Here is a 27,398-nt window from a genome sequence, read left to right as displayed (position 1 = left end):
CTGAGTATAGGCTATAACTTCACGGCAGTGTTATTCTAGACATACCTAGAAGCATGTCTCGGCATTTCTCAAATACATTGTTATTTAGTACGCTTAGTACAATTAGCATTAGAAATAGGACCAGAATATTGAGGCTTCCCAAAAAAAGTGTTTTAGCACCGATCTGTGACAATCGCGCTAATGACATTTATGATATTGCTGGAAATGATCTCAATGATACAATGAGCTAAATCTGCAAGTGCAATAGGATGGCCCAATGAAAAAACTCAACAGGTGCATGGTCAGTATTATATCACCAATATTAGCTGATCCATCTTGACAGTTTAACCAATAAGAAAATGTAAAAAAAAAATTGCCTGTTTTGAGATGGAGATATCTACCTTCTCACACTACCCAGGAAAGACTACATCCACAGGTATAAGGGCTAGCAGTATACCCACAATTCCCCAGAAAGTACAGAAGCCAACAGCCCACCAACAAGGTGAAGATAAATTTGGAGTAGGATGAGATTTATAGTATTTTACGAGCAGCAGCCCAGTTACCTCACCAGCATGTCTACCCCACAGGCCAGGGGAAGGAGCGTGGCAAACACCCCTCCAGTTTGACCAGAGGAACAGGGGACCAACTGGAAGCCACCGGTCTGACCAGAGTGTTAAATAACATATGATTTCATCAACCTCGAAATCATTTGAGTATGGGGAAGCTTCCACCTTGTCAAACAAGTTAACCTCTCTCAGAAGTAGGTAGACACTGTCTGCTTCAGTAGTTTACAAAAAATCAAAATGTGGGCATCAACACCATTTTGTAGCCAGCACTATACTTTCAACCTAGTGGTTTATACACCAAAATTAGGAGCAACACAGATGTGGGTTCAAATTTGATTTCCGAGTAATTATAAGTGGACTTCCCCAAAGTTCTTTCAGCCTACGCTGGCTAAATATACCCACATGCATTATATTTGAAAAGGCACTGGTCTCAATTTCATAGTATGAAAGCTAGCTTAGCCCAGCATTTGTTCACATGAAATCATTGAGGCCTCATTGAGTTTCCCCTATTTTAGGAAGCCAAACTCAATGTCTCGGTGCTGTATATAAAGGGACTTATTTTGGCATACTCCTAATTTGGTAACCTCAATGTTTTAGTCTGAGAGAAAGTTGGACTAGACACACTAGTTTTAGCCACCTAAGAGCCACCTTCCCCACCAGCCAATATTTTTTTTTTTCAACAGAAGCAGACTGGATGTCTGCAAAAAAAAAAAAAAAAAAAAAAAAGATGGACAAGTTTATAGGCACAGATTGGATGTAGAAATCACAGGAAGGTATGCAGTAGGTTTGTTTAAATAGTTTTCTATGAAGACTGATCTGCAAAAGATAAGCAGATTGTTTAGTACAGTAGTTTGGATAAAAAGTTGGACTATGTATGATATACATAAATTAGGCCATTTTACAATCACCTCCCCCCATCCCTGCCAGAGAGCAGCTGCACCTACTTCCAGAGACCAAGGAGAAGAGAAGAGATGAGCAGTGATGAGGGATGGCCCAGAAGGGAGGGAGGAGAGGAGGCTGTCTGACTCTGGAGATGGGAGATCTTTTATATGCTAAAAGTTTCAGGGGGTGATTTCTAAATATAAATTTATACCACTAACCCCTGCCCCTCGTGGCAAATTGTCATGATTCGCAGGTTTATCGGAAGGGGGAAGCGCCAAATCAATCATTAATTATGCCCTTTCCACCGTGGCCCATGAGTGGGCAAGACTTAAGTCATATAGTGCCCAGTTGGGATGGTCATCCCTATTCTTTTGGTCACTTCTGACCTGGGGAGGGCGGCGCTTCACCTTTGACCCGGGGGGACGGGGCAGCGCTTCACCTATAACCGGGGGAGCGGGCAGTGCTTCACCTATAACCGGGGGGGGGCGGGCAGCGCTTCCCCTATAACCGGGGGGAGCGGGCAGCGCTTCCCCTATAACCGGGGAAAGGGGAAGAGGCAGTGCTTCACCTATGACCGGGGGGCCAGCACTGTGCACTGTGTCGCACGAAAAAAAAAGTATTCGTACTAGTGCCATCGATTGAGGGAAAACATCTGATTCTCTATCAATGGCAAAACTATTCAACATTGGTTATAAACCATCAATGATTGTTAGTAATCGATGGTCATCTCTACTGCCCAGTCTTTCCTCTGTCAGGGAGGTTTCTGCACTACTGTACAGAGTCACCTATGCCTGGCACTGACTCCTCACTCTGTGGCTGTGTACGAGTACTATGCAGGGTACAGAGGGGATACTTATTGATTACCAGCATTGGAACTGTGGTGTTCAAAATAAAGACATAACCCCAAAAGGGGTCAGGCAAGTATACTTCCCTCCCCCTCCCTACAGCCTAACCAGCTCTCTTCACTAGTGCATAACCCCTCCCCCCTTCTTAGTGCCTAACCCCGCTTAAGAAGCGCAGCACCAGCTGGCTTAACATTCCATGTAGTATAGGCAATAGTATGATGTGCAGTAGTGTACCTGCAGAGTGTGAGTAGATGGATGCCTTTAATAATGTCCGCACTCCAGCATGTGTACATTTGGGGAGGCACCAAGACATGAGCTTACTCTGGGTCTCCACACTACACCTCTGATTGTAGGCTAGTGAATAAAGCATTAGGTTTTAACACAAATAATGCTTAGAGTAAGCATTTTATCATTTACCAGTATTATAAGTTAGGCATCCTGTGTCAACAGCACCTAAACCAGACCTTATAACTTGTCACTATGGAAAGATGTCTCACATTCCCATCAAGTGCATGCAATTCAAACTTATTAAAGTCAAGGAATCTTAATTTCTATAAGTTAGCTGAATCAATTTAAAGGACTTCAAATATTGAGACTATCTTTAAAGGGGCAGTAAAAAAAAAATTGTAAGATCATAGGGATGGGTAGGCAAACAAACATCGCAGAAGCCAAGACATTATTGGACAGCCAATTAATAGAAACATATGGTAGGCACATTATACCTGGCTGCTGTGATTTGTACAACACTAAACCCAGATGCACTTCAATATTTATTGTACTAAGGTTACAGCTGTTAAGCAAAGATGACTTAGGTGAGTGAAATAGGCAAGTAGATCCATTATATTATAATATTATATTATAATATTATATTATATTATAATTTAATATGGACTTATTGGGTCGTCCCCTATTCTAGGATGCAAGACACTATACCCACCCCTTAAACTTTAGTTGTAATGCATTTGTTATTACTTGGGTGGCACCAGTTCAAACAGCCACCTATACAGTAAAAAAAAAGGTATTTGAATTTAAGCATGGAACTTATATCAAAAAACGAAAAACCTACTGGAAGACTAACTGGTCAACACTTTCAAAGCCATGATTTTCCATCAACAGGAACATGAAACAGCTGGAAACTGAATGATCAGTGTTTATTTTAAAAACGCTGATTTGTGAACTTATTGTTTATTTAATGCACCCAAAAAAGCTTTTTATTTCTGTGCAATCCAAAGCAGCTGACCTCTAGTGAAACCTGAAAATCAATCTGCGGTGAGGGGGATGCTTTGAAAAAAGGAGCTAATATTAAGAGCGTTAATAGACATGCCAAATAAGCGTGCAAGTGTCTGCACACAACATTACCTGCCTTTATAATAGCCTCTGTAATGGTACAAGCAGCTTCATTACAGGGAATCAAAATAGTAACAAGGAATTGCTCTTACACAGAGCAGGAGACCATAAAATGCACCTCCAGTACATGAAAGCAGAACAAGTTCCAGGATGACAAAGAAGGAGTAGAAAAAAAAGTGACGGTCAATTACATGTCTGGTTTGCAGGATCAACTCATTTGGTCTTTACGAAACCATTACTTTTTAGGTTCTAGTGCACAAAAAATGTAGAGGGAAGAAGGTAATACTCCAGTGCATCACAAGCAGAAGAAATTTTAATGACTATCTCAGAGTAAATCAGACCTAAAATAGTACAGTCAGAATAAAAATGAATCAGAAAATGATACATGTATGGTTAAAACCTTATAACCTAAAGAAAACCCAGGATTGTCTTTCAATAGAACTGGAAAATTTGTCTTTAATTTCTGTAACAAGAAGACAGGAAGTAGTAGTCAAGACAAATTGAATGCTGCCGACAGGTAAAAGGTGGGGGCATTAGGTCAACAGGATAATGCTGGCACAGTTGTAATGTTATTTACATTTTAAGTTATTGGTGATTTCATTACGTTAAACTGGATGTATACTTTGAACATAAAACCTGCAAAAGGAACAATGGTGCAGATGTATTAAAGGTGCCCACATACTAGAAAGATCTGCGATCATAAGATGTGCGCATAAATTAGCCTTCAAATCTTTTGCATGTCCTGTACAAAAGATTTCAGGAAAGCGCACATCTTTACCAAATATTTTTCTTAAGATCCCGTGTGCGTTCCTGTGGATCTTTTGTTAAATCTTCTGATCTTTCATGCAGCACATAAGATCAGAAGATTTAGCAAAAGATCCACGGGAGCGCGCATCGGACAAAAATCGGCCGATTTTTGACCGATTACCGGTAAACATCGGATGATATATCGGCTGAAATATCGGAAATTGGCCAAAAAATTGTTCTAGTGTGTGGGCACCTTTAGCCTTAAGAGATAAAATCAAGGGTGATAAAGGATAGGAGAGAAACGTCCAGCCAATAAGCTCCTTACTGACTCAAACACAGGCTGTAACATGGCAGTTAGCAGGTGATTGGCTGGACGTTTATCTCTCCTTGGGCGGGATTCTCTATTGCTTACCGCCGGGGTCCTATTCTATGCAGTTATCTCCTTCGCATATGCTGTATTCTTTTCCCGAAGCGCGATCACCGCACTTCCGCATTCCTTCCTGTTTCGCCACGGTGCTGGCTCCCCATTGAACTGCATTGCCTTCCCTCCTATTCCGTATGCTCTAAGTAAAGTAGGCTGTTCAACTTCGCGAGCTTGAGGTGGCGAAGTTAAACAGCCTGCTTTACTATTGAGCGGGCGTTAGAGCACAGGGAATAAGCTAGCCTAGTTAAATATTAAAGGAACCATTTAGGGTTTTTTTTTAGGTTGGGAGGTGCAATCACAGGTGAATTGTGGACGCCGCTTGTGACTTACAATATGTGCGGTGTGCGCACCAGCCTGTCAGTGACAGACAGGCGAGCCCCACTGGTGACCTGGCTTCCGGACAAGCAATGTGCGCATAACCATGAAAATTAAACAGCGGGCGCATGCGCAGAATATGACTGCCTGACATCGCGCACACACAGTGCCTTACCGCAAATACAGGGCGGAAGAACGCACAGAAGAGCATACGGCGGATATGAAGACTATAACGCTGTGGAGAATATGCGAAAATATTCCGAGAAAAAATAATCACCACATCGAATTTAAGTGCATCTCCCCCTTATCACCCTTGGATTTATCTCGTTAAAGCTTAATACATCTGCCCCAATGAGAGCAAAGAAGAAAAACCATGGTATGTCTCACCAGCTTGTATAACCCACCCAAGTGATCCTAACTAGAAGTCAACCTCGAGGAACATTAATAAATGAAACCAGTGGGGACATACACTACACAAGAACTAGTGTAACATTGCATTCCTTTCATTTATAGGACTCCCATTGTCATTACTTCAAAGTGCAGAAGGGGCAGATTAGGTTGGAAACCAGCCTGGGAATGTTTTTAAAGCAGCCTCATTAAGGCAGAGTCTGTTGAAGGGGGCGGATCCCTTCTCAAAGGGCCTGATTCTGTTTTAGACACAGTTGCAGCCACCCTCTTGTATTTTCCTGCAACTTTATGCTAACTTCCCTACAATGTCTTTACCTGGTGTCATGGGTGGCCCCGAAACTAATAAAGTGGCCCTCTTACACACTGACATCAACAGACTGTCACCTTCAGCACCATCACACCCACAGAAGCATGCCACCCTCTACCCCCAACACGCCCACTACCACCTCCCAGCCAGAGGAGACATTTATTCCCAATCTGACCCGGTTCACAAGGCCAATAATGTACCCCAAAACTAGTTTAAACAGATTTTTCACCCACACTGAAAATAAAGCATGACAGGAATTACTAAGGTGCAACTCACCACTTGTGATTTCTGACCTCTGACTGAATAATATAAGCCACCGTTGGGACCCTCAATAGCTTTTGTTAAATCCCAAAAGGTACATACAGGGTGCAAGGGTGGATGGCTTTCCATAGCAGGACGCTATATAAAGCCACCCCCACCTATCCCTGTCGCTTATCAGCTGGTAATATCAGCAGCTATAGTGCTAATCACTGGGCAGCTTTTGAGCTCAAAATCGCCCAGTGTGTATGGGCCTTAAGACACGGGTATGCAATTTTTGGCACTACAACTGCTGTGGAACTAAATATCACAGCATGACCAGCTAAAGTTAATACGCCTTAACAGTAATACTTAGGGCATGCTCAGATATGTAGTTCCACAGAAGCTGGAGTACCGTCAGTTACCTACGATTGCTTCCTCAAGGCAGAGAAGACCATTCTGAAGCTGCGCATGCAACTAGATAAGGTTTGCCGTGTGTAACCACCTTTTCCACTATATGACTGAACAGATGTCATTGAGGACACTTTCAGTATCCAAAATGTGAATTGACATTGGCAATTCTGTGCACCAAATCCTGTTAGAATTTAACAGAAGCAGTATATAAAAAATATGTAATTATATATTGTTCAATTGGACTGCAGATCTTCAATGACTGCGCCCTACAGATGTGCTCTCACCTTTTTGCTGCAGTCATGCCAAATAGACCCACTCAGCACACCAGTTCCAATGAGAGACTGCTAGCCTAAGGCATCTATATAGCAACATAAATACTCCTTTATCACGAGATGTAGACAGGATGCACACGTTAAAAAAGTGTTGAAGATTAAAGTTTTTTGTTTTGGCCAAAAAATGTAAACACCATCAGAGTTGCACAAGACCTGCCTGCTCATGCCATGTATCTCTATAGCTTAATGCTAGATGTATGAGGAAATATATGAAGCAGCAGCACTGACTTAAGTAAAAAACCTTTTAAACTTGAACGAATGTCCTTTTAAAGATTCTAAAGCATATTTTAAACTCTTATAGTTTAAGGAAAACGACTACTGCAAGCACTAAATTCAAATATTTATCACAATAAAAGCACTTCATGAGATTTAATATACATCTGTCCAGTGTGCACCAATAGTCCTTAACAGAAAAACCCAAACAGTGCGGTAGTATGCAAACATAAAGGTGTAAATGTGGGGCGATTCTGATTTCGATTTTGATTACACAGTCAAAATTGTACAGCAAGTTACCCAAAATTTTACAGTGCTAAGGGGGCTTGCGGTACTGATGCACAGCCTCTCCTGGTGGGTGTGGATCATTTGGTCGACACGTGTCTAGGTAGACACAAGCATTAAGTCAACATGGATTGTTTCACTGTTTTGACCCGAATGTCGACATGGACACAGGTTAATGTGCATTGCTGCGCTCACTATGCTTAGGGCACGGTGCCTTGCTACACTCACACTATTATATTCTCCCACCACGCCCTAGTGGATTGTAGGGCATGAAATACCGCCTGTCGGCATGTCTGCTCAAAAAACAAACAAAAAACATGTCGACCTAATTGTTGTAGACAATATGACTGTATACCGTCCTGGTTGGTATCAAAAGTAGAAATAGACTGCAGCACATAGTCCATTTCTACTAATGTAGCAAGGGCCATGTTGCACAGCATTAGCCCCCCTTCTCCCACCATTAGCAGTCGCCAATCGTACAGTGTGTACACACCTTAAGTTGCTGTATAGCAATCCCCATGAAGAATATTTTAGTAGCAGCTGACTTATTATATATTCTCTAGATATCTAGCAACAGGGTTACAGTGGTATATTTTGCACATGGGCGAAGTGGCTCTCCAAGAAAAAAAAAAAGAAGATTGAATCATCTGGGGAAGCTTCTGATATTAGGCAGAGGAATGTGCTAAAAAGAATGGATAGAAACACAGAAGGCTGATTAAGCCTGAAGGGACATAAACCACTAAGGGTTCTCATAGGGTACACCATGCTGTTGGTCACATGACTATGTTGATGAGGATGGGCATAAGGCCTATCAGGACAGGGGGGAGGGTCCAAGTAGGTTAGGAAGGATCACGCTGTTAGAGTGATCTGCCCCTGTCCAAGAAGCTGCTGACCAGGCAAGACCTCCAGTGCAGCTTCCCCTCTGAGTCAGGTTTTCTCCAAAATTACTAGCTGTTTTTGATCTCTCCTTTCTATATCTTTATAGTGCATACTCTGTTCCCCCCTTCTGTCTCTATCCCTACCTTGCTTTAGGCCTTGCTCCGCTGCGGCTATGCCCCGTCCTTCAAGGGTCTCCAGGCTGCCTGCCCGCTTGGCAGAGTCGACGCTCACGTACAGGGGTCGCGCTGGGTCCGGCTCTGAGGTCTCCCCGGGTCCGGTTACCCGGGGGGGGTCACGGCGGGGACCGGCGTTGGCTAGCGCACGTGGGCGCGATGAGCCGGCTGGGGCGCGAGTGGATGACGCGGCCGGGCGGCCGGCCGCGTCACACGCGCGGGGAGGCCGCGGTCGTGGCGCCGCTGCCTCTCCGGCAGCAAGGAGGTCGGGCGGCGCTAACGCCCAGGGGATGGTAGCGCACGCGGCCCGGGCACAGGGAAATGACGCGGCCGGGCATCCGACCGCGTCACACGCGAGGAGAGGCCGCGGCCGCAGCGCCGCAGCCTCTCCAGTTACAGGGGGGTCGGGCAGGGGTAGCGCCCGTGGTGCTGATAGTCGCGGGCGCGGGCAGGAGACCCGCGGCCCGCGTGGGACATCAATTCGCAGGGTGGCGACCAGGTCAGGCACCCGCCAGGCGGGGCCTGATTCAGGCCTGGTCGCACCTGCTGCCCCCAGCGTTCCTACTCCACGGCAGGCAAGGGGTAGGCCCAGCATAAGGGCTAGGGACGCTCCCAGCGTCCCCAGGCGGGCGATTAGACCAACGCAGCCTGGGGCGGGATATAGACAGCCCTCAGTCACGCGCCCTACACGGGCAGTTAATGCATTAAGTGCCCCCGCTGCCACCCCCACCAGGAGGATGGCAGCGTTAGCCCCTTTGAGTCTGGCAAAATGGCGCCTGTTGCAGGCTACTAGGCGAATCCCGCAACAGCATACAGAGGGAGGGCCCTCAGTGGCTCCCGTTAGTGGGGCCCCAGCAGTAGCCCAGGCAACCCCGGGCCCCCGTGCCCCTATGGAGGGGGAGGAGGCGCGACAGTTCCTGGCGCTGCTGTCATCTTTCTTGGGGCAACCTCAAAATGCGGCGCCTGCCCCTGTGGCATCCCCGCCTCCCCTGCCCGTGCCCACCACGTCGGCCCAAGCATCGTTGGGAGCAGGTGTCATTCAAGCTCCAGAAGCTTCCACATCCACGGCTGCAGCTGTCCGGCCAGCCTCCACGGATGCCCCTGCCCACGGTGGACCCTCGGAATTGAGCCTCGTGCCTCGGGACGGCACTTCAGGTGGGTCGAAAAGAAAGAGCAAACGGCGCAGGCGTAGGGACTCCCGCACCTCCTCCTCATCCTCGGGACGTTCAGGCTCAGAGACGTCCGGGGAGGAGGGAGGTCGAAAGTCAAGGAGACGTCGGCGTCGCCACGGGCGACGTCGCCGTCATTCCAGTTCTAGTGGTAGCTCAGGGTCCCCTTTATACCCTAGAGGTCAGGTGGTGCAGTGCGAGAATACCGCTGTGCTTAGAGGCCTGAGACGCAGTGTGCAAGAGCGTATTAGAGACGGGAAATACGTGAATTTCTTTAAGATGACCGCACAGGATGAAAAAGATTATCGCGCAGCTATGCGTAAAGGGGGGATTGGGGAGGAGGCCTTTTGCACTTACCACAGGTGGCAAGCGGGCCTCTTCATGTTTGCAGCCTGTTACCTGGAAACTAGGCCCCAGGAACACATGAATGTAATGCGTTACATACACATGATGCACTCTATGTTCCTTACTGATGGGGACTCGACATGGCGATCCTATGACGAGAGTTTCAGAAGGAAACAGTCAGGGCTAGCAATCATGAACCTAGGCTGCAAGGATGTGGAGATCTGGATGGGCCCAAAACCCGCAGCTCCACCGACCGCGGCCCCCACCCCTCCTCCAAAGAAGGCCACGACGCCCTTTCGCGCAGGAGGGGGGGCTGGGGGACCCTCCGCTGGTCGCTGCTATGGATACAACGGGGCAGGCTGTTCCCTGGGGGCGCGATGCAAATACAAGCACTGTTGCACTAAGTGTTGGGGCCCCCACACGGCCAAAGAATGCAAAAAAGGAAAGCAGGGAGGCCCGCCAGCTGCGCAAGCAGCAGGTGGACACCCTCACTAAGGCCGTTTCCCCAATTAGACTCGACCGCATGGCCAGTTGGCTGGCGGCATACCCTCTTAAGGAGGAGGCTTCCTTCTTGCGGTCAGGATTCGACGTAGGTTTCCGCCTTCCCATTGACGGGGAGGTGTCGACCTCGGCACCCCGAAATTTAAAATCTGCCATACAGATGCCCGGGGTGGTTTTGGATAAGGTGGCTAAGGAGGTTTCACTGGGTAGGATGATAGGTCCTTTCCAGTTCCCCCCAGTGGCCAATTTAGTCTTATCACCAGTGGGAGTGGTTCCCAAGAAGGCCCCGGGCAAGTATCGGCTCATTCAACACCTGTCACATCCTGTGGGCAGCTCGGTGAATGACGCCATCCCCGAAGAATTGTGCCGAGTTCGATACCAGTCTTTCGAACAGGCTTTAACAATGGTTCGGGGTTATGGCCTAGGGGCACTGCTGGCGAAAATTGACATCGAGTCGGCCTTTCGCCTTCTCCCCCTGCACCCGGAGTCTTTTCGGTTCATGGGCTTTCGCCTCCCCACGGGTTTTTACGTGGACAGGTGCTTGCCCATGGGCTGTTCGATCTCCTGCGCCTTCTTCGAACGTTTCAGTAGCTTTTTGCACTGGTGCGTCGTTACGGGATCTGGGGAGTCCGGGGTGGCCCACTATCTGGATGACTTCCTGTGTGTGGGCCCCGCGGAATCATCGCGCTGTGGAACTTTGCTAGCATACATGCAGGGCCTGTTCCAGTATCTAGGGGTACCGGTGGCAGCTGACAAGACGGAGGGGCCGGTTTCCTGCCTTTCCTTCTTGGGCATCGAGATCGACACTATTGCCGGATGCTGCAGGCTGCCTCTGGACAAACTGGCCCGGCTGAGGGCGGCAATATCCCTCGCGCTCTCCACAGGTAAGCTGCAGCTGCGCCAAATGCAGTCTTTGTTGGGTCTGCTACACTTTGCGTGCAGGGTGATTCCCATGGGGCGGGTTTTCTGTAGAAAACTTGAGAGATCCGTCTCTGGGGTCAGACATCCCTTACACTTCATTCGGCTCTCAGCCGAGCTGAAAAGGGACCTGCGAGTGTGGCTATCCTTCTTAGAGCATTTCAATGGGGTCCTCATATGGCCTTCCCCCCCCTGCGACAATCACCAACTGCAGTTGTTTACTGATGCCGCAGGAGGGGTGGGTTTTGGAGCATTCATGGACGGGTCATGGTGCGCAGCACCATGGCCTCCGGAGTGGTTCACCGAAGGCCTCACAAGAAACTTGTTGCTCCTAGAGCTGCTTCCCATAGTGGTGGCTTTGGAGATATGGGGTGACAGGCTGCGCAATGCCAGCATTGTATTCTGGTGTGATAACCTGGGAGTAGTGCACGCCATCAACCGCCAGGGTTCCTCCTCCCTTCCAGTAGTTCGCCTGCTAGCACGGCTGGTGCTAAAATGTTTGCTGCTAAACATTCACTTCGTGGCAAGACATATTCCCGGGGTGGATAACTCCGTGGCGGACGCCTTGTCCAGGGCTGACTGGGCAAAGTTCCGGGCTCTGGCACCTCATGCTGCTCCCGTTGGTGAATGTTGTCCCTCTTATGTTTGGCAGATGATCAGGCCGGAATGGAGGGGCTAGCCATGCGGGCTATTGCGCCCACGACGCTGCAGTGCTATCGGGCAGGTTGGCAGGAGTGGGAACAGTTTCGGCTGTCTGCCCCTCAAGCAGGTAAGACACCTAATGCGGCCATGGTGGCCTTTGTATGGAGTTTATACTCCTTAGGTCGTTCTGTCGCATCCGTGCGCAGGATACTGGCAGGGGTGTCTTTCTTTTCTGCTTTGCAGGGTAGGGCGGACCCGTCCCGGTCGTTTTTGGTGTCGAGAGCATTACGTGGCTGGCGGAGAGCCTCGCCGGCGCCCCCAGACCGGAGACGCCCGATTGATATGGCATTGCTACCAGCTTTGCTGGACGCACTAGGGGACATTTGTTGGCCTGCCTACGAGGTCCTTTTGTTCCGAACGGCGTTTGCAATGGCATATCACGGGGCCTTCAGGGTTGGAGAGCTGGTGGCTCTGTCGAAACGGGCTCCTTCACCTTTGTCCGTGGATGATTTAGTGGTCCAAGAGGATTCGGTGCTGTGTCACCTGCGACGATCCAAGACAGACCAGGCTGGTAGGGGGAGATGGCTGTCCCTGCTCCCATGTACGGTGGAGGGGGCGTGCCCTGTGGCGCTGGCCACGGCCTTGGCACGGGCGCGCCCGGATCTGCCTGGTGCTTGGTTGATGCATGAGGACGGGTCGCCTCTCACCAAATACCAATTTGGGCACGTCTTGGGACGGGCGCTGGAGGCCATAGGCCTTGATCCGAAGGAATTTGGGTCGCATTCCTTCCGGATCGGGGCTGCTACCTCGGCGGCTGCGGAGGGCCGCTCCGACGCAGAGATTCAATCTCTGGGTCGATGGCGCTCTGCAGCATTCCGAAGGTACATTCGGCCGTCTCTATCTATCACTGATCACCATGGTCGACTGGACGCATAAGCGCTCGCCAACTTCCAGTGGGGGCCTTGAGGTGTGTTTTCGCATCCGCCCGGGGGCACAATTTGGCTATAATTACAATCTGGCATGGCGTACTTGGTAGTTTACTCCGGGCGGTGTGTTTTGTGCCTCAAGAGCTGGTCGGCCACGGTTTTTCCTCCTCCCTTCTTCATAACCTGTGCAGCGTGTGAGTGCGATGACGAGTACTTCATCCAACTAACTAACTTTTTGTGTGCATATTTCAGATCGACGGGACGTTAAGTCCGTGTGGATGTTGGGCCATTCATTTGTGTATTGGGCCTCGCAGGCAATGAACGCCTCTGATGTATGCATGTTTCCACAAGCTGGGGAGGTTAGGTGGTTGGGTGTGAGGGGCATGAAATGGTGTTCACTGCAGGCCCGAATGATCAGTGCCGTTAAGCAGTTTGGGGTCCCGGAGGTCATCATATTCCACCTTGGCGGGAATGACCTCGGACGGGGATCCGTCCTGGAGCTGCGCTCCATGATTGTCCGGGACCTCCACATCATAGCCCAGGTGTTGCCGTCATGCAGGTTGGTGTGGTCCTCCATGATATCCAGGAGAGTGTGGAGGGCAGCGAGATCATGCACCAGCATAGAGCGTTCACGCAAGAAGGTGAACTCTATGGTGGCGAGATACCTGTTAGCAAATGGCGGGGGTGTCATTTGGCACAACGCCATTAGCTTCCAGCGCCCTGAGCTCTACAGGAGCGACGGTGTACATTTGAGCCCGGAAGGTATGGCTTTGTTTTTAGGCAATATTTTTGCCTGGTTAGCGACGCGGTGCTAAGCGTTTTCTTGGTGGTGGCGGTGGCTGCGGCCTAGGGCCTGGCTGTGGCGGTAAAGAACGGTCATGCTTTAAGAACTCTGTATGTGTGTAGGTAGTGGGGTACACTCTCCCTCGACAACGATTGTCATGGGCCACGCTTCTGCCCGGGGGATGGCCGTCACCACCAGGCCTGGTGGTCGACCAGGGAGAGTGGTCATCCAGCGTTGTATGTATGACTTAGTGATCTTTAACCCCCTCCTTCCTATAATGACCGTTCTTTGGTGCCGCCACCATTCATAGTCTTAGTTTAGTTTAACTTGTCAAATAAATTTGACATTCTGTTTTGAAACGCCAGCACTTGTGTCGTCTCTTTATTTTTAGGATAAGTTTGTTAAGATAAGGTTATATATAAGTTAGATAAGTAATGGTATCAACAGCAGGTGGGACCAAGGGGATACCCGATGGTGAGTTTAAGAAACACAGAAGGCTGATTAAGCCTGAAGGGACATAAACCACTAAGGGTTCTCATAGGGTACACCATGCTGTTGGTCACATGACTATGTTGATGAGGATGGGCATAAGGCCTATCAGGACAGGGGGGAGGGTCCAAGTAGGTTAGGAAGGATCACGCTGTTAGAGTGATCTGCCCCTGTCCAAGAAGCCCCACCCACCCTTCCCTGTTTTTCTTTTCCTCTTCGGCGGCGGTAAAGAACGGTCATGCTTTAAGAACTCTGTATGTGTGTAGGTAGTGGGGTACACTCTCCCTCGACAACGATTGTCATGGGCCACGCTTCTGCCCGGGGGATGGCCGTCACCACCAGGCCTGGTGGTCGACCAGGGAGAGTGGTCATCCAGCGTTGTATGTATGACTTAGTGATCTTTAACCCCCTCCTTCCTATAATGACCGTTCTTTGGTGCCGCCACCATTCATAGTCTTAGTTTAGTTTAACTTGTCAAATAAATTTGACATTCTGTTTTGAAACGCCAGCACTTGTGTCGTCTCTTTATTTTTAGGATAAGTTTGTTAAGATAAGGTTATATATAAGTTAGATAAGTAATGGTATCAACAGCAGGTGGGACCAAGGGGATACCCGATGGTGAGTTTATAAGCGTAAGATGGTGTGGAGCCATTCCATCTACCGTTCAACAAGGTGAGGTCCGGGACAGCAACATCCCTTATAGCAGGCATTCCCAACTACGGTCCTCAAGGCACACCAACAGTACAGGTTTTACTGATATCCAGGCTTTAGCACAGGTGACAATTAGTACCCGAGTGATTCTGATTAATCCATCTGTGCTGAAGCCTGGATATCACTAAAACCTGCACTGTTGGTGTGCCTTGAGGACAGTGGTTGAGAATGCTCTGCCTTACAGATGGTGATGCAGCCCACACACGCACCGATCCCGGCGTGCGTTGTGGGCATAACTAGCACACATAGCAGCGCATTGTATGCCATGTGCATGCGATGCTGTGCTAGAAAAAGCTAGTACAAAAAGTATGTGCAGCACATACTTTTTGTACTGTACGATGAAGTGCCGCGGGAGCGCGCACCCCATCGTACAGCATCGCACCGCCCGCATCGGTGCGTGTGTGGCCTCCTTAAGGGCTGCATTTATAGAAATCATTCAGCAACCAAAGGAAGGCGACCATCTTAGTATAAAAGTCCTGAAGGACATTTATAATATATTCAACCCAGCCACATGTTCAAAATTAACCTCATCTGTGTGTGGAGGTTGAAAAAAAAAGGCAAAAAAAGGAGTCTGTTGAACAGCGCTTTATTTATCTTGTAGCTCAGGGATCAGTGTGTGGCCATGTACCCGCACAGACTTGCATGATCGACTACATTCAGGTGTTTTCACTTTCCCGATGTGACTTGATACAGCAGCCATGCATTTACATGTCTGGATTAAATGACTTATTAAAATATGTCAAATAAGCATCCATTGCTCAGACATTGGTCAGCTAGCTCTATGGAGAAAGGTTGAAGAGTAAGACTAATCAAGACAGCACCTTCGCTGAAGAGGTTTGTAGGCATCAGAATTATTTAAACTGTCCCTCTACAACCGTTGTAATATTCCCAGGAAGACTTGCTGAGTTTCTACAAACATACAATGCTTTCAGCAGTTTAGTAGAAAGCCGCTATATAAATACCATGTAAAAAGGTTGAACTTTGGCCACTGTGCAGTACACAGTCATTGCATTTTTCCTTGAATTTTTTTTTTTTTTTTGCTGGTTTTAAGATCAAGGTTGCAATTTTCCCTATAGCTAAGAAAGGTCTTGATCTCTTAGTGGTCAGTGCTCTAATACAGAGGTTCTCAACCTCGGTCCACAAGGACCCCCAACAGCTCACATTTTCCAAGACTCGACACAGAATTGCATGTGTAGTAATTATCTCCACCTGTGAATCTTTTAAAATGTGTCAGTGAATAATGAGTGCACCTGCTGGGTGACTTGGAAAACATGTACTGTTGGGGGTCCTTGAGGACCGAGGTTGAGTACCAATGCTCTAATACACCTGCCTCATGGTAGCAATTTGAGAGTCACAGCCAGGATGTAACTGATTTTCCATTCCTACCAATCCCATTTGACAAACTAGTCCTGGGGTAGCCAACTCCAGTCCTTGAGAGCTACCAACAGTTAATGTTTTCCAAATCTCCTCACAGATACACAAGTGAAGTAATTAGCTCCACCTGTGGATCTTTTAAAATGTGTCTGAGTGAGTACACATTTGCAGCAGCTAGGTTGTCTGGAAAATGTGAACTGTTGGTAGCACTCGCGGACTGGAGTTGGCTACCACTGCTCTAGTCAGATACAACACATGAACAGAAGGACGATATACTCAAATAATACTTTCTGCTGTCCTGACTTCCCTTTGGAGCCTGCATCAGTCACTCAGTAGCTTAAACAAACTATAATCTAACATAGAGACTGAATAAATAGTAGACTAAAAGAATAAAGTAGAATAAAAGAAAAGCAACAGCTTCTGAGGGATGTTGAATTCCAGAAATACAACCTTTCCTGTACCTTTCAGAAATTGGGTGTCAATATGAGTTCCTATAACATTTTTGGGCCTAGAAATTTGAAGAGGAGCCCCCCCCCCCCCCCCCCCCATAAAGACCACACTATCAGCAATCATGAAAGGAGACAACCAGTGAATGCTTCCTAAAATCCAACCCCATCTCCACCGTTTTAAGAGTTAAATTCCAGGTTGTTACTACCGCACCATAGGACCAACTGTTCTACCTCTCCTGTAAACAGACTGATCCCCGTTCTTCAGACCAATGACCATGGTGTCTTCAGCAAATTCCAAAACTTTCAGTGACTACACCCCTGAAGTAGTCATTGGTGTACAATAAGAAAAGCAGAGAAAAAAAAAAACACATCCCTTGAGGCGCTCCTGCACAGATTTTCTGTACACTTGAAGTTAACTCCCCCCGCTTTCACAAGCGGTCTCATTTCTAACAAGAAACTTATAATCCAGTAACAAGATTCTGGAACCCCTAAATTAAATTTAGGGAGTAAAATGTTCGGAACAATGGTGTAATGCCAAACTAAAAATCAATTAAACAAGAAACAACTTGCATTAGTACCCAGTAAGTCCAGATGCTGCAAAGCATAACGAAGCCCATATTGAGCGCATCCTCAACACATCGGTTCACTTGATAATCTGCAGTGGGTCCTATTGTAGTTTATTTTAGATGGTTCAAAACCAATTGTTCAAGCGATCATGACCACAGACTTCAAGGCAATCGTTCTTTAGTCATTCGAATCCGTAAGATAAAGTTTTTGGGGCAGGAACAATTTTGGAGAATTTAAAAAGACAATATACACTACGCCAATTATTAAAAACCCTGGTGGAGATGGGGGCAAGCTGCTCAGCACTAAGTTTCAAAAGAGATGGCGACAAGCCATCTGGTCCAGAACCCTACCTACACTAAAGAAACAAACCTCTACAACTGTCCCACCCACAATCCCTAAGAACATAATTAGGGATGAGTATTTTGGAACCTCATGTTAAATACTAGATTCAACATTTACAAACCTACAATAAAAACATAACACAGAAAGTTGTAAATCGCCAAGCTATAAACAGTAACTTAATTTCGCAAGTCTCGGAAAAAACACTCCCTATCAAAAGGGCGTCATCTCAGTCCAAAATATGGTAGTGGTGAGCAGATTATATGGTGAAGTAGTTAAATTGTCAATACTATTTGGACATCGGCGACACATAACTAAGTTTATTGAGACTATTATAAAGTTATAACATACATAAATTAAAACAGGATACATTCATAAGGAACCAGAGACCATGTAAATTAAAACGGCTGATATTGAAGTGAGGTAGTTTAGAAGTGGTCCGACATAATTCGTCTAATCAGACTTCCTCAGGGGGTGGGGAACAAACTGGCTGGAGCTTTATGGGATCAATTCAAGTGTTGCTCCTCTGTTGAGGTGCGCAAAACCTGCTGACTGGAATTATGGTTATTCTGCAGACTGAACATTGCATCTCCAGTAATAGTCTATTTTGGTGTCTACCCCTTTTTTTTTTTTTTTTTTTTAGTATTTTTATTACCCCTCTCTCATGGTTTCAAATATAATCCTTTTTCCACATTTATTTATAGTCTCGATAAACTTAGCGATACACTGTCAACGATGTCCAAATAGTATTGACAATTTAACTACAATAAAAACTGTTCAACTCGTTGCTAATTTCTGGCTCATAACAGTGGAGGTGGAAGATTTCAATTATGGACTGCTTGCCTCTCCACAATGACAGCCATTGGCTGAGAAATTGTTTATTAGTTTGTCAGAGAAACATTTCTTTGCCACCCTGATCTCCCTTGTAAGGGAGTTTTATAGCCTGATTGCTTGTCACATCCTTCCTTACAGGAACAGAAAAGCAAAACACCATTAAGGTTTGTTTGTCAGCACTGAAAGTCACATAAGCTCACTGTCCACTGAATTTACTGATATCACTTCCCAATTCCAGATGGCATGGGACTTTGATTAAGCAGGAGTGGCACACATGCCATGCCTTTATACTTTTCTCATCAATACAGAGCATCTAGAGCCAGAATATGGTCATTAAATTCCTTGCTCTGACAGAATGATTACTGCACTGCAAGCTGGATATAGAGTAGTGTATAAGAAACACAAGAGTGTAGGAATTGCAGTGAACAGTTTGCACATCCCACTACAAATGTGTCTTAAAGCTCTACGCACTGACACCACAATGTGCAGGCAGCTCTTGCTTGCTCCACAAAACGAGCCCTATAGGGATTTCACACAAACCCTGTCTGCAGTAAACTGCATCCCTGCGAGTAGCGAAACTGCAGTTACTGATTTTTTTCACCTAATAAATAATTTGCTTACTACAGTATGAACAAACGCATTCAGCAACCTCCATTTACTGTACCAGCCTATTTTAGTTTACTTTCCAAGAAAGCCAAATAGGGCATTTCCTGTGAATTTCAATTGAAGATTAAACTTTATTAGAAAGGAACATGTCCGCAAACCATATGGGGCGAGTTCTACTGAAATCATGAATTTGTTGGTAAACACTGCCATCAAGTGGCCTCTAATGTATGTTCCACTTTATATTAAAAGCTGGTTTCAATCACACAAAAATATATTTTGTGCTTGTAGATTGAATGTGATATGACAAAAGGGGCTATATCTGCGAAGCAGCATTTAGGAGTGCTAATTCTGCAAGCTGAGTGCAGCATTTACTGCATAATTTACCAGCGTGAAAGCCTTAGCACTGAATGTTATTTTCGCTTAAAATCTTCGGCTCCAACACGTAGAGTAGTAGCTTACGAAAGCTGCCACTTCATCAATACAGCTGCAAATCTCAATTATAAGCAGGAGAAGTTACATGGATGACTTGTCAAACTAATTGCAGGGTCTCCTGTTAAATGTAAATGAAATGCTGGAAAAACAGATGCCTCTAAAAACTTGCATTCAAGTAACACACTGGTAATCAGAAGGCAAAAAAACAAATTCATTTGATTGCAGATACCCTAACTTTAGTTTCCTAGCACGGCACCCATCGGGTATGCCATCGCATACCACTAATTAAGGTATGCTATGGGACCAGATTTTCGCCGCACTGTACAATTTTAATACCGCGTTGCATCGCATGCCATTACAATGGCATGCAATGCGATTTTTAATTGTACAGGCACCCTGATGGGCGATTACTATGTTAAATGCACCCCCATTGTTAATGCTACCCCCACTATCAACGCCAACCCGAAGCGTGGCCAGCGCAGCGAGCCCCCGAGGGGCGGCGGTACGCTTCCTCCGACCTTTTCATACCCCCCCCTGAGCCCCGATATACATGTGAAGTAATACATGTGAAGTAATACATGGTACACATGGTATACATGTGAAGTAATCCACGTCCGCTCGCCGTGCTCGCCACACTATATAAAATCAACTCCACGCCGACGTGGATAGTGGGGGTAAAATCAACTCCACGCCGACGTGGATAGTGGGGGTATGAAAAGGTCGGAGGACGCGTACCGCTGCGCTTGCCACACTTCGGGTTGGCGTTCATAGTGGCGGTGGTGTTAACAATGGGGGTGCATTTAACATGGTAATCACCCATCAGGGTGCCTGTACAATTGAAAAATCGTTTTGATTGTATCGCATGTGATGGGATCAAAACGATGGCATAAGATGAAAATCGTGGGCACCGTGCTAGGAAACAAGTACCAAAGGATATGTTTTATGCATGCTGTTCAGTGAGAACTGCAAAGATGCAATATCATTGGATGGACATTTCTCCCTTTGGTCGGGCTTACGTTTTACAGTGTGTGCTGTATAATTAAGCATATACCAAGATTATACATACTGCATCACTAAACTGCAGTATGAATAAGGGCACACCAAGACCACCTTAAGTACTGAATTAGCCTGAAGTTAGATATTAAGCCCTTCACCTCACACCTGAAAGTAGAACAGTTGAATCTAAGACATTTAAGTTCTTTTTATACAAAGCAAAACTTTCATTTAGAACCATACAGCACGAGTATTTGAAGTCCAAGGTGCCCTAGTTGCCCCACATTCAATGCAAGGCAAAAAGAGACCACTTTAAAAGAAGCATAATGAACTAGTATTCTAGCATCAGATTAAGTGATTTATGGAGAAGAGACTGACAAAAGGCTAAAGTCTCAATTGTGAAAGATTTCATACTCAACGAACCTGGCCTATTTTGTATAGCGCTGCTCATATTTTTATCAAGGATTAACAAAGCAACTTCATCTCACATGCTTATTATAATACAGTAATACTAGGAATTAAATAATTGCTGATTTCATTGTGGGAACACAGCATAATTGGGCTAACCTAAATGAAGGGTTAACCTATCATTTTCACTTAAACTGATTTGAAGAAAATTTAGAAGCAGATTTTAGAAGTAGCATCGGTATTCTTTAAAATGTATATTAAATCCATACATACAGTAGGAGCAAGTTTCATCTTTGCTCCTTTGGTCATGGCTAGCCATGGCTATTCTATTGTTCTCAGCTGCAATACAGCTATTGCAGCTGAGAACAATAGAATAGCCATGGCTAGCCATGGCCAAAGGAGCAAAGATGAAACTTGCTCCTACTGTATGCCTACAATTCAAAGAACTGTGGCATAAAGGATGTGCTTGGGTGTGTTATTCTTGCTATAACTAATTTTCAATAGGCCAAGTCCTGCGATCTAGAGAAAGTCAGTGCAAGCACTGGCTTTCCCGGCAGGCGATAGCGACAAATGCCATACCTCTACTGAGTGATCAGTGCTCCATTTCGAAGAGATTTAGTCAGATTGCTTAGAAAAGGGTCTGAAATCACCCTGTGTGTATTGCTCCTTTACAGTGCCACCTACTGCCCACCTGCCACTGAGTTCTAATTAGGATCCCTGGCATTTGCTGGCTGCACATTGAACAAGAATTAGAAAGTAAGGTGGCCATACACACGCAGATTTCTCTTCAGATCTGTCTGGTTGGAACAAAAACATGGTTATGGATGAGAGCAAATGACAGTTGACCATTTGCTTGGAAATGCTGCAAAACTGACAAACTGTCACTCATCCATAACCATGTTTTTGTTCCTACAATCCAGAAGATAAATCTGAAGGTGCCCATACAAGTTACAATTATTGTATACAATATCGTATCTCATCGCATCTCGGTCTATGAGAGGAGATCTAGTACAAAAAGAATGTGCTGCACATACTTTTTGTACTAGATCTCACCTCATCGTAAAACCGATATGTGATGAGATGCGATATTGTATACAATAATTGTAACGTGTATGGGCACCTTTAGACCTGCATACAGTTCGATAGTATGTCAGTTGTGGGGACCACAATGTTACACTTATTTTCATAACTTTAACAACTCTAACTTTTCACACATTTTGATCTGTAACAATACATACTGTAGGGCAGTATTCAATGCTTTTTTTCCGGGTCGGTTCACTTTTGGCAAGAAGGCCAGTCCTCAACAAAAAAAATAGTCCTCTTCCTATTCAAAGTTCCCAGCTTGCTAAAAATGAACAGCGAGATTCGCCCTTTTCGCCGCTTGGTCATCACCGTTTGGTCATTTTCTTATGGGAAATTTTGCGCACCTTGCCATTTGTGTATGTGGTAGCCAACCCTAGCCCTCGAGAGCTACCAACAGTTCACGATTTCCAGACAACCTAGCTGCTGCACAGCTGCACTCATTAATCACTGACATTTTAAAATATCCACAGATGGAGCTGATTAGCTCACTTGTGATTCTGTGAGGAGACCTGCAAAACATGTACTGTTGGTAGCTCTCGAGGACTAGGGTTGGCTACCACAGGTGTATTCAAAGCTAAAACTGAGAACGCTGCTTCCTTTTTCTGGTATGGCTCTCAGTTTTTCTCTCTGCATCTTTTTTAGGTTAACTCCACTTCCGTACTTTAAAAAAAAATGTTTTCTTGGTGTCTACAAGTCTATTTTTTATTATTTGAAGGATCTATATTTTTTTCTTTAAAAGTGGCACAGTAATATATTTTTATTTTGTTGTGGTCGTTTTTTTCCACCCATGATGCATTTTTTCTCACTGTTTATTCTACCCATGATTCACCTCTTCGTCGCTCCTTCATTTGGGCTATGAGGAAACACACAGCATTAGCAGTCTGCTGACTTGGAATAATTTTTTAGGCTAATTTGCATTTTTAAGCAGTATTTGAAGACCTACAACAACTCAGCCAGCCTCCTCGTACACCGCATTGGTCAATGCTCGCTGACAGGTGCAGGAAGAATGGCAAAGAGTGGAAAAATGGGGAATGTACTGTGAGCGTAAAACTGCGTACGCTGTGCTCGCTGGAGCATTGAATACTGCCCATAGTAGATGCACTATATTACCTTACTCCTTAACACTTTGCTACCCCCTTTGATAGTGTGGTGCCTTATGGTGGTTGGTTTGTTTCTCAACTGGATGCCCTATAATGTTAGTTTCAGGAATTTAACCTATGAGGCTACAAGGATATGGTGGTTAGGCATGTAATTTTGGCAAAAATGCAAAAAATATATTTAAAAGCAAAATAAAATGTATTAAAATTACAGTTCGTAAGGATTGATTAGCTTTCCTGCATTCTGTGTGTGGCTGGTAGATTATCACTATTTTATCACTTTCCAAGCTTCGTACATCTGGCTCTCAGTCTGGCAGAATTAGAGCAGCCAGTCAGCTCCTACCTGACATTTTTCAAACACATGGCAGGTAGGAGCTGATTGGCTGGTGGTTTATCTCTCCATTTTATCACTTTACAAGCTTAGTACATCTGGCCCGGACTGCTACCCATTTTAACTATCCAAAGTACAGTCTGCACCATGGAGCCCAGGTTTACCAGTACAATTATTGTGTGTGTGTGTGTGTGTGTTCTAGGACTGCCAAGACTAGTGTGTCCAGTCAGTCTGTACACTGTTTAATCTGTACAAGACCCAAGCTAATAGGTGCAATAATCAGCCACACTATGACATCAAAATACCCAGCGTTAATCAGTTCAGTAATCTCAAATAATTAAGCTAGTCCATGCAGCGCAGCAACAAAAAATGAGCAGTTGCGAAGCTTGTAAGATCAAGAAAGCCAATGAAGAGATGTATTGTGGTTAACCTAACCACTCATTCAAATCCAGGATACAGGACTAATCTTAACTCTGGTAGTCATTGGCAACAATTAAATTCTCAGCAAGCAGACCATCAGCTGGGAGATAATGAGTCTATCAGAAGAACCAATATCCTCAATGCATTACCCTGCACTGCCGGCATCAATTTCTTATTATTTATTCTGACTGTTGTCATGTAGGCATACAATTGACTTTAATATTGATGCTATTGGTAGTATCTGTGTATGGATTGATTTTGATGGTTTTATTTGTAGAACAAGACTAAATGCACAACCTAGCCTTAATTCAAACCCACACTTAAACTAATCTTCAGCACTGCCTGAAAAGTGCCTGGTGAGCAATGCATTAGAAGTGTCACCCTTCATTGCTGATCCTTAACATGATTTAAGTCATTAATGAAATTGAAAGCTTCCAGTACCTTCAGCATGTCAAATAAAGAGGAGCAAATTTACATTTCGGAGCTGCCACATAATCTGCAGAATCTGAAGTCAATGATTTCACAAAGCAGGTGACATGTATCAGTGGCATTTAAAGCACTTCGTACCAGGGTTATTAAATACCCAGATTTGTGGGTTCATGTAGTTTTCCCCACAAACATCTGAGGATGCTGATAACATGTTAACTGTCACTGATATATCAGCTTGTTAGTCCAGTAAACTCCCCCATACAGGAAAACTGGTATGTACATTTAATGGGGTATGGGTGATTGGGCCGACAGACATAAGGTCGACAGGCCCAACACGAGAAATGTCAACATGGCTTTAGGTCAACACAAGCATTGGGTCGACAGTCAAAATGTCAACATGGTCTTCACTTTTTGTCCCAAATATCGACAGACAGAAAGTGCACCGAGTCCCCTCGCATGGCTCGCCATGCTTCAGTCACTGTGCATCGCCATGCTCAGCACACTATACTATTCTCCCTCCACGCCCTAGTGGATAGTAGGGCATGAAACCACTGACTGGGCACATGTCAACTGAACCCCCCCAGAAATACCTATGTCGACCTAAAGCCATGTCAAACTTTTTCATCTGTTGACCGAAGGCCTGTTTACCGAATGCTTAGATCTATTGCTTGTTTACCTCACAACTGTCGACCTAATGAACGTCTACCATTTTCATGGGTGTGCCTCATATGATGCGGGTGACTCATTACAAGTCATTTTGAATTGACAAGGGATTATGTATTCGTTTTGTCTCAACATTTTCTCTTTTATATATGTTTAATTAGCAGGGCTATCAGACCAGGTTTGGCTGGATATTTGGATCATGCCCACCCAGATTTTGCATTACAAACACTGTTTTGCCGTGTTCACTCCCAGAATAACCCACTCTGATCTCCTTATTTATACTGTGCCACATTACCCAGTACTTTATTCATTTACATCAGCCCTGCTACACTACACTAGACCTTACACCATAAACACAAACTGTCTTTTTGACAAACTAATCAGCCTACCAGCATGGTTTAGGACTGTTGGTGGAAACACCAAAAACCTGAGGGGAAAAAACTCTTTACTGTAAGCCATTTGTATACAACAGACCTTACTTTTGTTACAGAAGGGTCTGTTTTAAAAAAGGAGAGGACCCTTGCTTAGACATTACATATGCAAGGCTCTGGAAAAACGGCACCGTAGCCATTTTTTCTGGCGTACTGAAAATATAGATGCAGGTTGAGCATTGAGGTGCCAGTAGGAATTCTGAATATGCCAGTTGTCACCAGGTATTCTACTGTATGTAGCAATTACCTTTGCAACAAACTGCTTGTCTTTCTGGTCCAGGTTTGCCGTTGGTGCAACATAATCTCTCCAGATCCGTGTTTTGTGTTCTTTGGCGAAACTATTGGTGAAAAAAAAATGAAAGTAATTTAATTATTTTGTTGTAACCATATCAATATAACAATCTACACGACAATATTTTCAGTAATAACCAAGGCAGTACGGATGGTGTAATGGTTAGCATTACTGCCTCACAGCACTGAAGTCATGGGTTCAATACCCACCATGGCCCTAACTGTGCAGAGTTTGTATATTCTCCCCGTACTTGCGTGGGTTTCCTCCGGGTACTCCGGATTCCTCCCACAATATAAAAATATACTGGTAGGTTAATTGGCTCCCAAATAATTAACCCTAGAATGTCTGTGTCCGTATAAGAAAATACGGTACTTATGTATTATCTGGGCTCCCATGTTAAATGCACCCCATTTTTTCATACCCCTACTATCAAACTACGCATGGAGTTGATTTTATATAGTGTGGCGAGCGCAGCGAGCCACCGTGCCCGAAGCGTGGTGAGCGCAGCGAACCCCGCGAGGGGACGCGGTCTCATAAGAAAAACGGGAGCCCAGATATTACATAAGTACCGAAAATACTAATAAATAAATAAAATAAATAAGTACCAGGATATAGTTAACATACATTGGACAAGCACAATAGCTTCTTCAATGGGTTACTAGCACTTAACTTTGAGAACACTGAACTAGCTAACTATAAATGGAGGATCTTTATAGATTCCATTGAGTGAAATAGTCAAAGCTTAGGGGGGTATTCCATGTCTGTCGAGCTCGTTCGCCGTCGAGCGGCACATGGAGTTCGCCTGAGAAATATCAGATTTTTACCTGATAATATGTTTTCCTCTACTCCACCATGGCAGCCATCACTTATGGGTTCTTCCCCTATTGGGTAGCTTTGGAAAGGAAAAAAAGACGCCCCTTCTCCATAAAAAGGCTCCTCCTCCTTCTCTCTGTGTCTTTCGTTTTCTAGCTCTTAAACACAAATAGTTAATCGCACACAGAAATTATAACAACACTTGGGTCGGGAACTATGCTGCCATGGTGGAGTAGAGGAAAACATATTATCAGGTAAAAATCTGATATTTCCTCTACCTCCCCCATGGCAGCCATCACTTATGGGAAATGCCCCAGCAGTTCAATTCTCACTGGGCTGGGTACATAATCAAATTAATCAATATAATAACAAAACAAGGATTTTTTTTTTTTTTTCTTTTTTTTTTTTTTATATTACCGCAGATAAGACTTTCCTTCCAAATTTGGCATCTGCCGACGACATGACATCTACCCTGTAGTGCCTTGTAAACGTATGCACGGACGACCACCCCGCTGCCTTGCACAGATCTGAAATGGAGGCCGCCCCTTTCTCTGCCCATGAGGTTGCTACTGCCCTCGTGGAATGCGCTTTCAGGCCTTCTGGGGGTACCTGATTGCTTGCCTTGTATGCTTCTGTAATGCAGCTTTTTATCCATCTTGCAATTGTCATCTTGGAAGCTGCCTCACCTTTGTTCTTACCTTCCGTTAGTACGAACAAATTTTTTGTCTTCCTAACCTTCTTTAACCTTTCTAGATACACCTTTAACACTCTGACTACATCTAGTTTGTTAAGTCGGTCTTCTTTTGCATTTGCGGGCTTTGCACAGAACGAAGGTAGTATTATTTCTTGATTTACATGGAAGTCTGAAACTACCTTGGGTAAGAACATGGGATTTGTCCTCATTACTACCTTGTCTTCGAACATATTCATAAAAGGTTCTTCTGCCCAGAGGGCCTGTAGCTCCGACACCCTTCTGGCGGACGTTATAGCAACCAAAAA

At 45.3% G+C, this 27,398-nt stretch overlaps 2 protein-coding genes across 3 annotated transcripts in view; one reads left to right on the top strand and one right to left on the bottom strand.

Annotated features, from left to right (window-relative positions):
* Window positions 1-27,398, bottom strand: part of SND1 (staphylococcal nuclease and tudor domain containing 1) — a 657,666-nt gene that overhangs the window by 587,563 nt on the left and 42,705 nt on the right. For both annotated transcript variants that reach the window (XM_083183246.1, XM_083183247.1), the window contains exon 9: window positions 25,542-25,632. In XM_083183246.1, the coding sequence (XP_083039372.1) occupies window positions 25,542-25,632 (91 nt within the window). The remainder of the gene's footprint in view (window positions 1-25,541; window positions 25,633-27,398) is intronic.
* LOC146074767 (uncharacterized) lies at window positions 8,012-13,670 on the top strand. Its single transcript, XM_083183243.1, has 2 exons — window positions 8,012-9,508; window positions 11,939-13,670. The coding sequence occupies exons 1-2, from the start codon at window positions 8,353-8,355 to the stop codon at window positions 12,862-12,864; spliced, it is 2,082 nt and encodes a 693-aa protein (XP_083039369.1). The 5' UTR covers window positions 8,012-8,352; the 3' UTR covers window positions 12,865-13,670.

The sequence above is a fragment of the Crinia signifera genome, chromosome 4, assembly GCF_055691185.1.
Source record: "Crinia signifera chromosome 4, ASM5569118v1, whole genome shotgun sequence".
NCBI lineage: Eukaryota > Metazoa > Chordata > Amphibia > Anura > Myobatrachidae > Crinia > Crinia signifera.
The sequence above is the reverse complement of the archived record's forward strand: the minus strand, read 5'-3'. Positions and strand labels throughout refer to the sequence as shown.

Coding starts and splice junctions, on each gene's coding strand:
- LOC146074767 (XM_083183243.1), top strand. CDS start 8,353: ATGCCCCGTCCTTCAAGGGTCTCCAGGCTGCCTGCCCGCTTGGCAGAG. Junction 9,509..11,938: donor GCCTCGGGACGGCACTTCAG/GTGGGTCGAAAA, acceptor TATGTTTGGCAG/ATGATCAGGCCGGAATGGAG.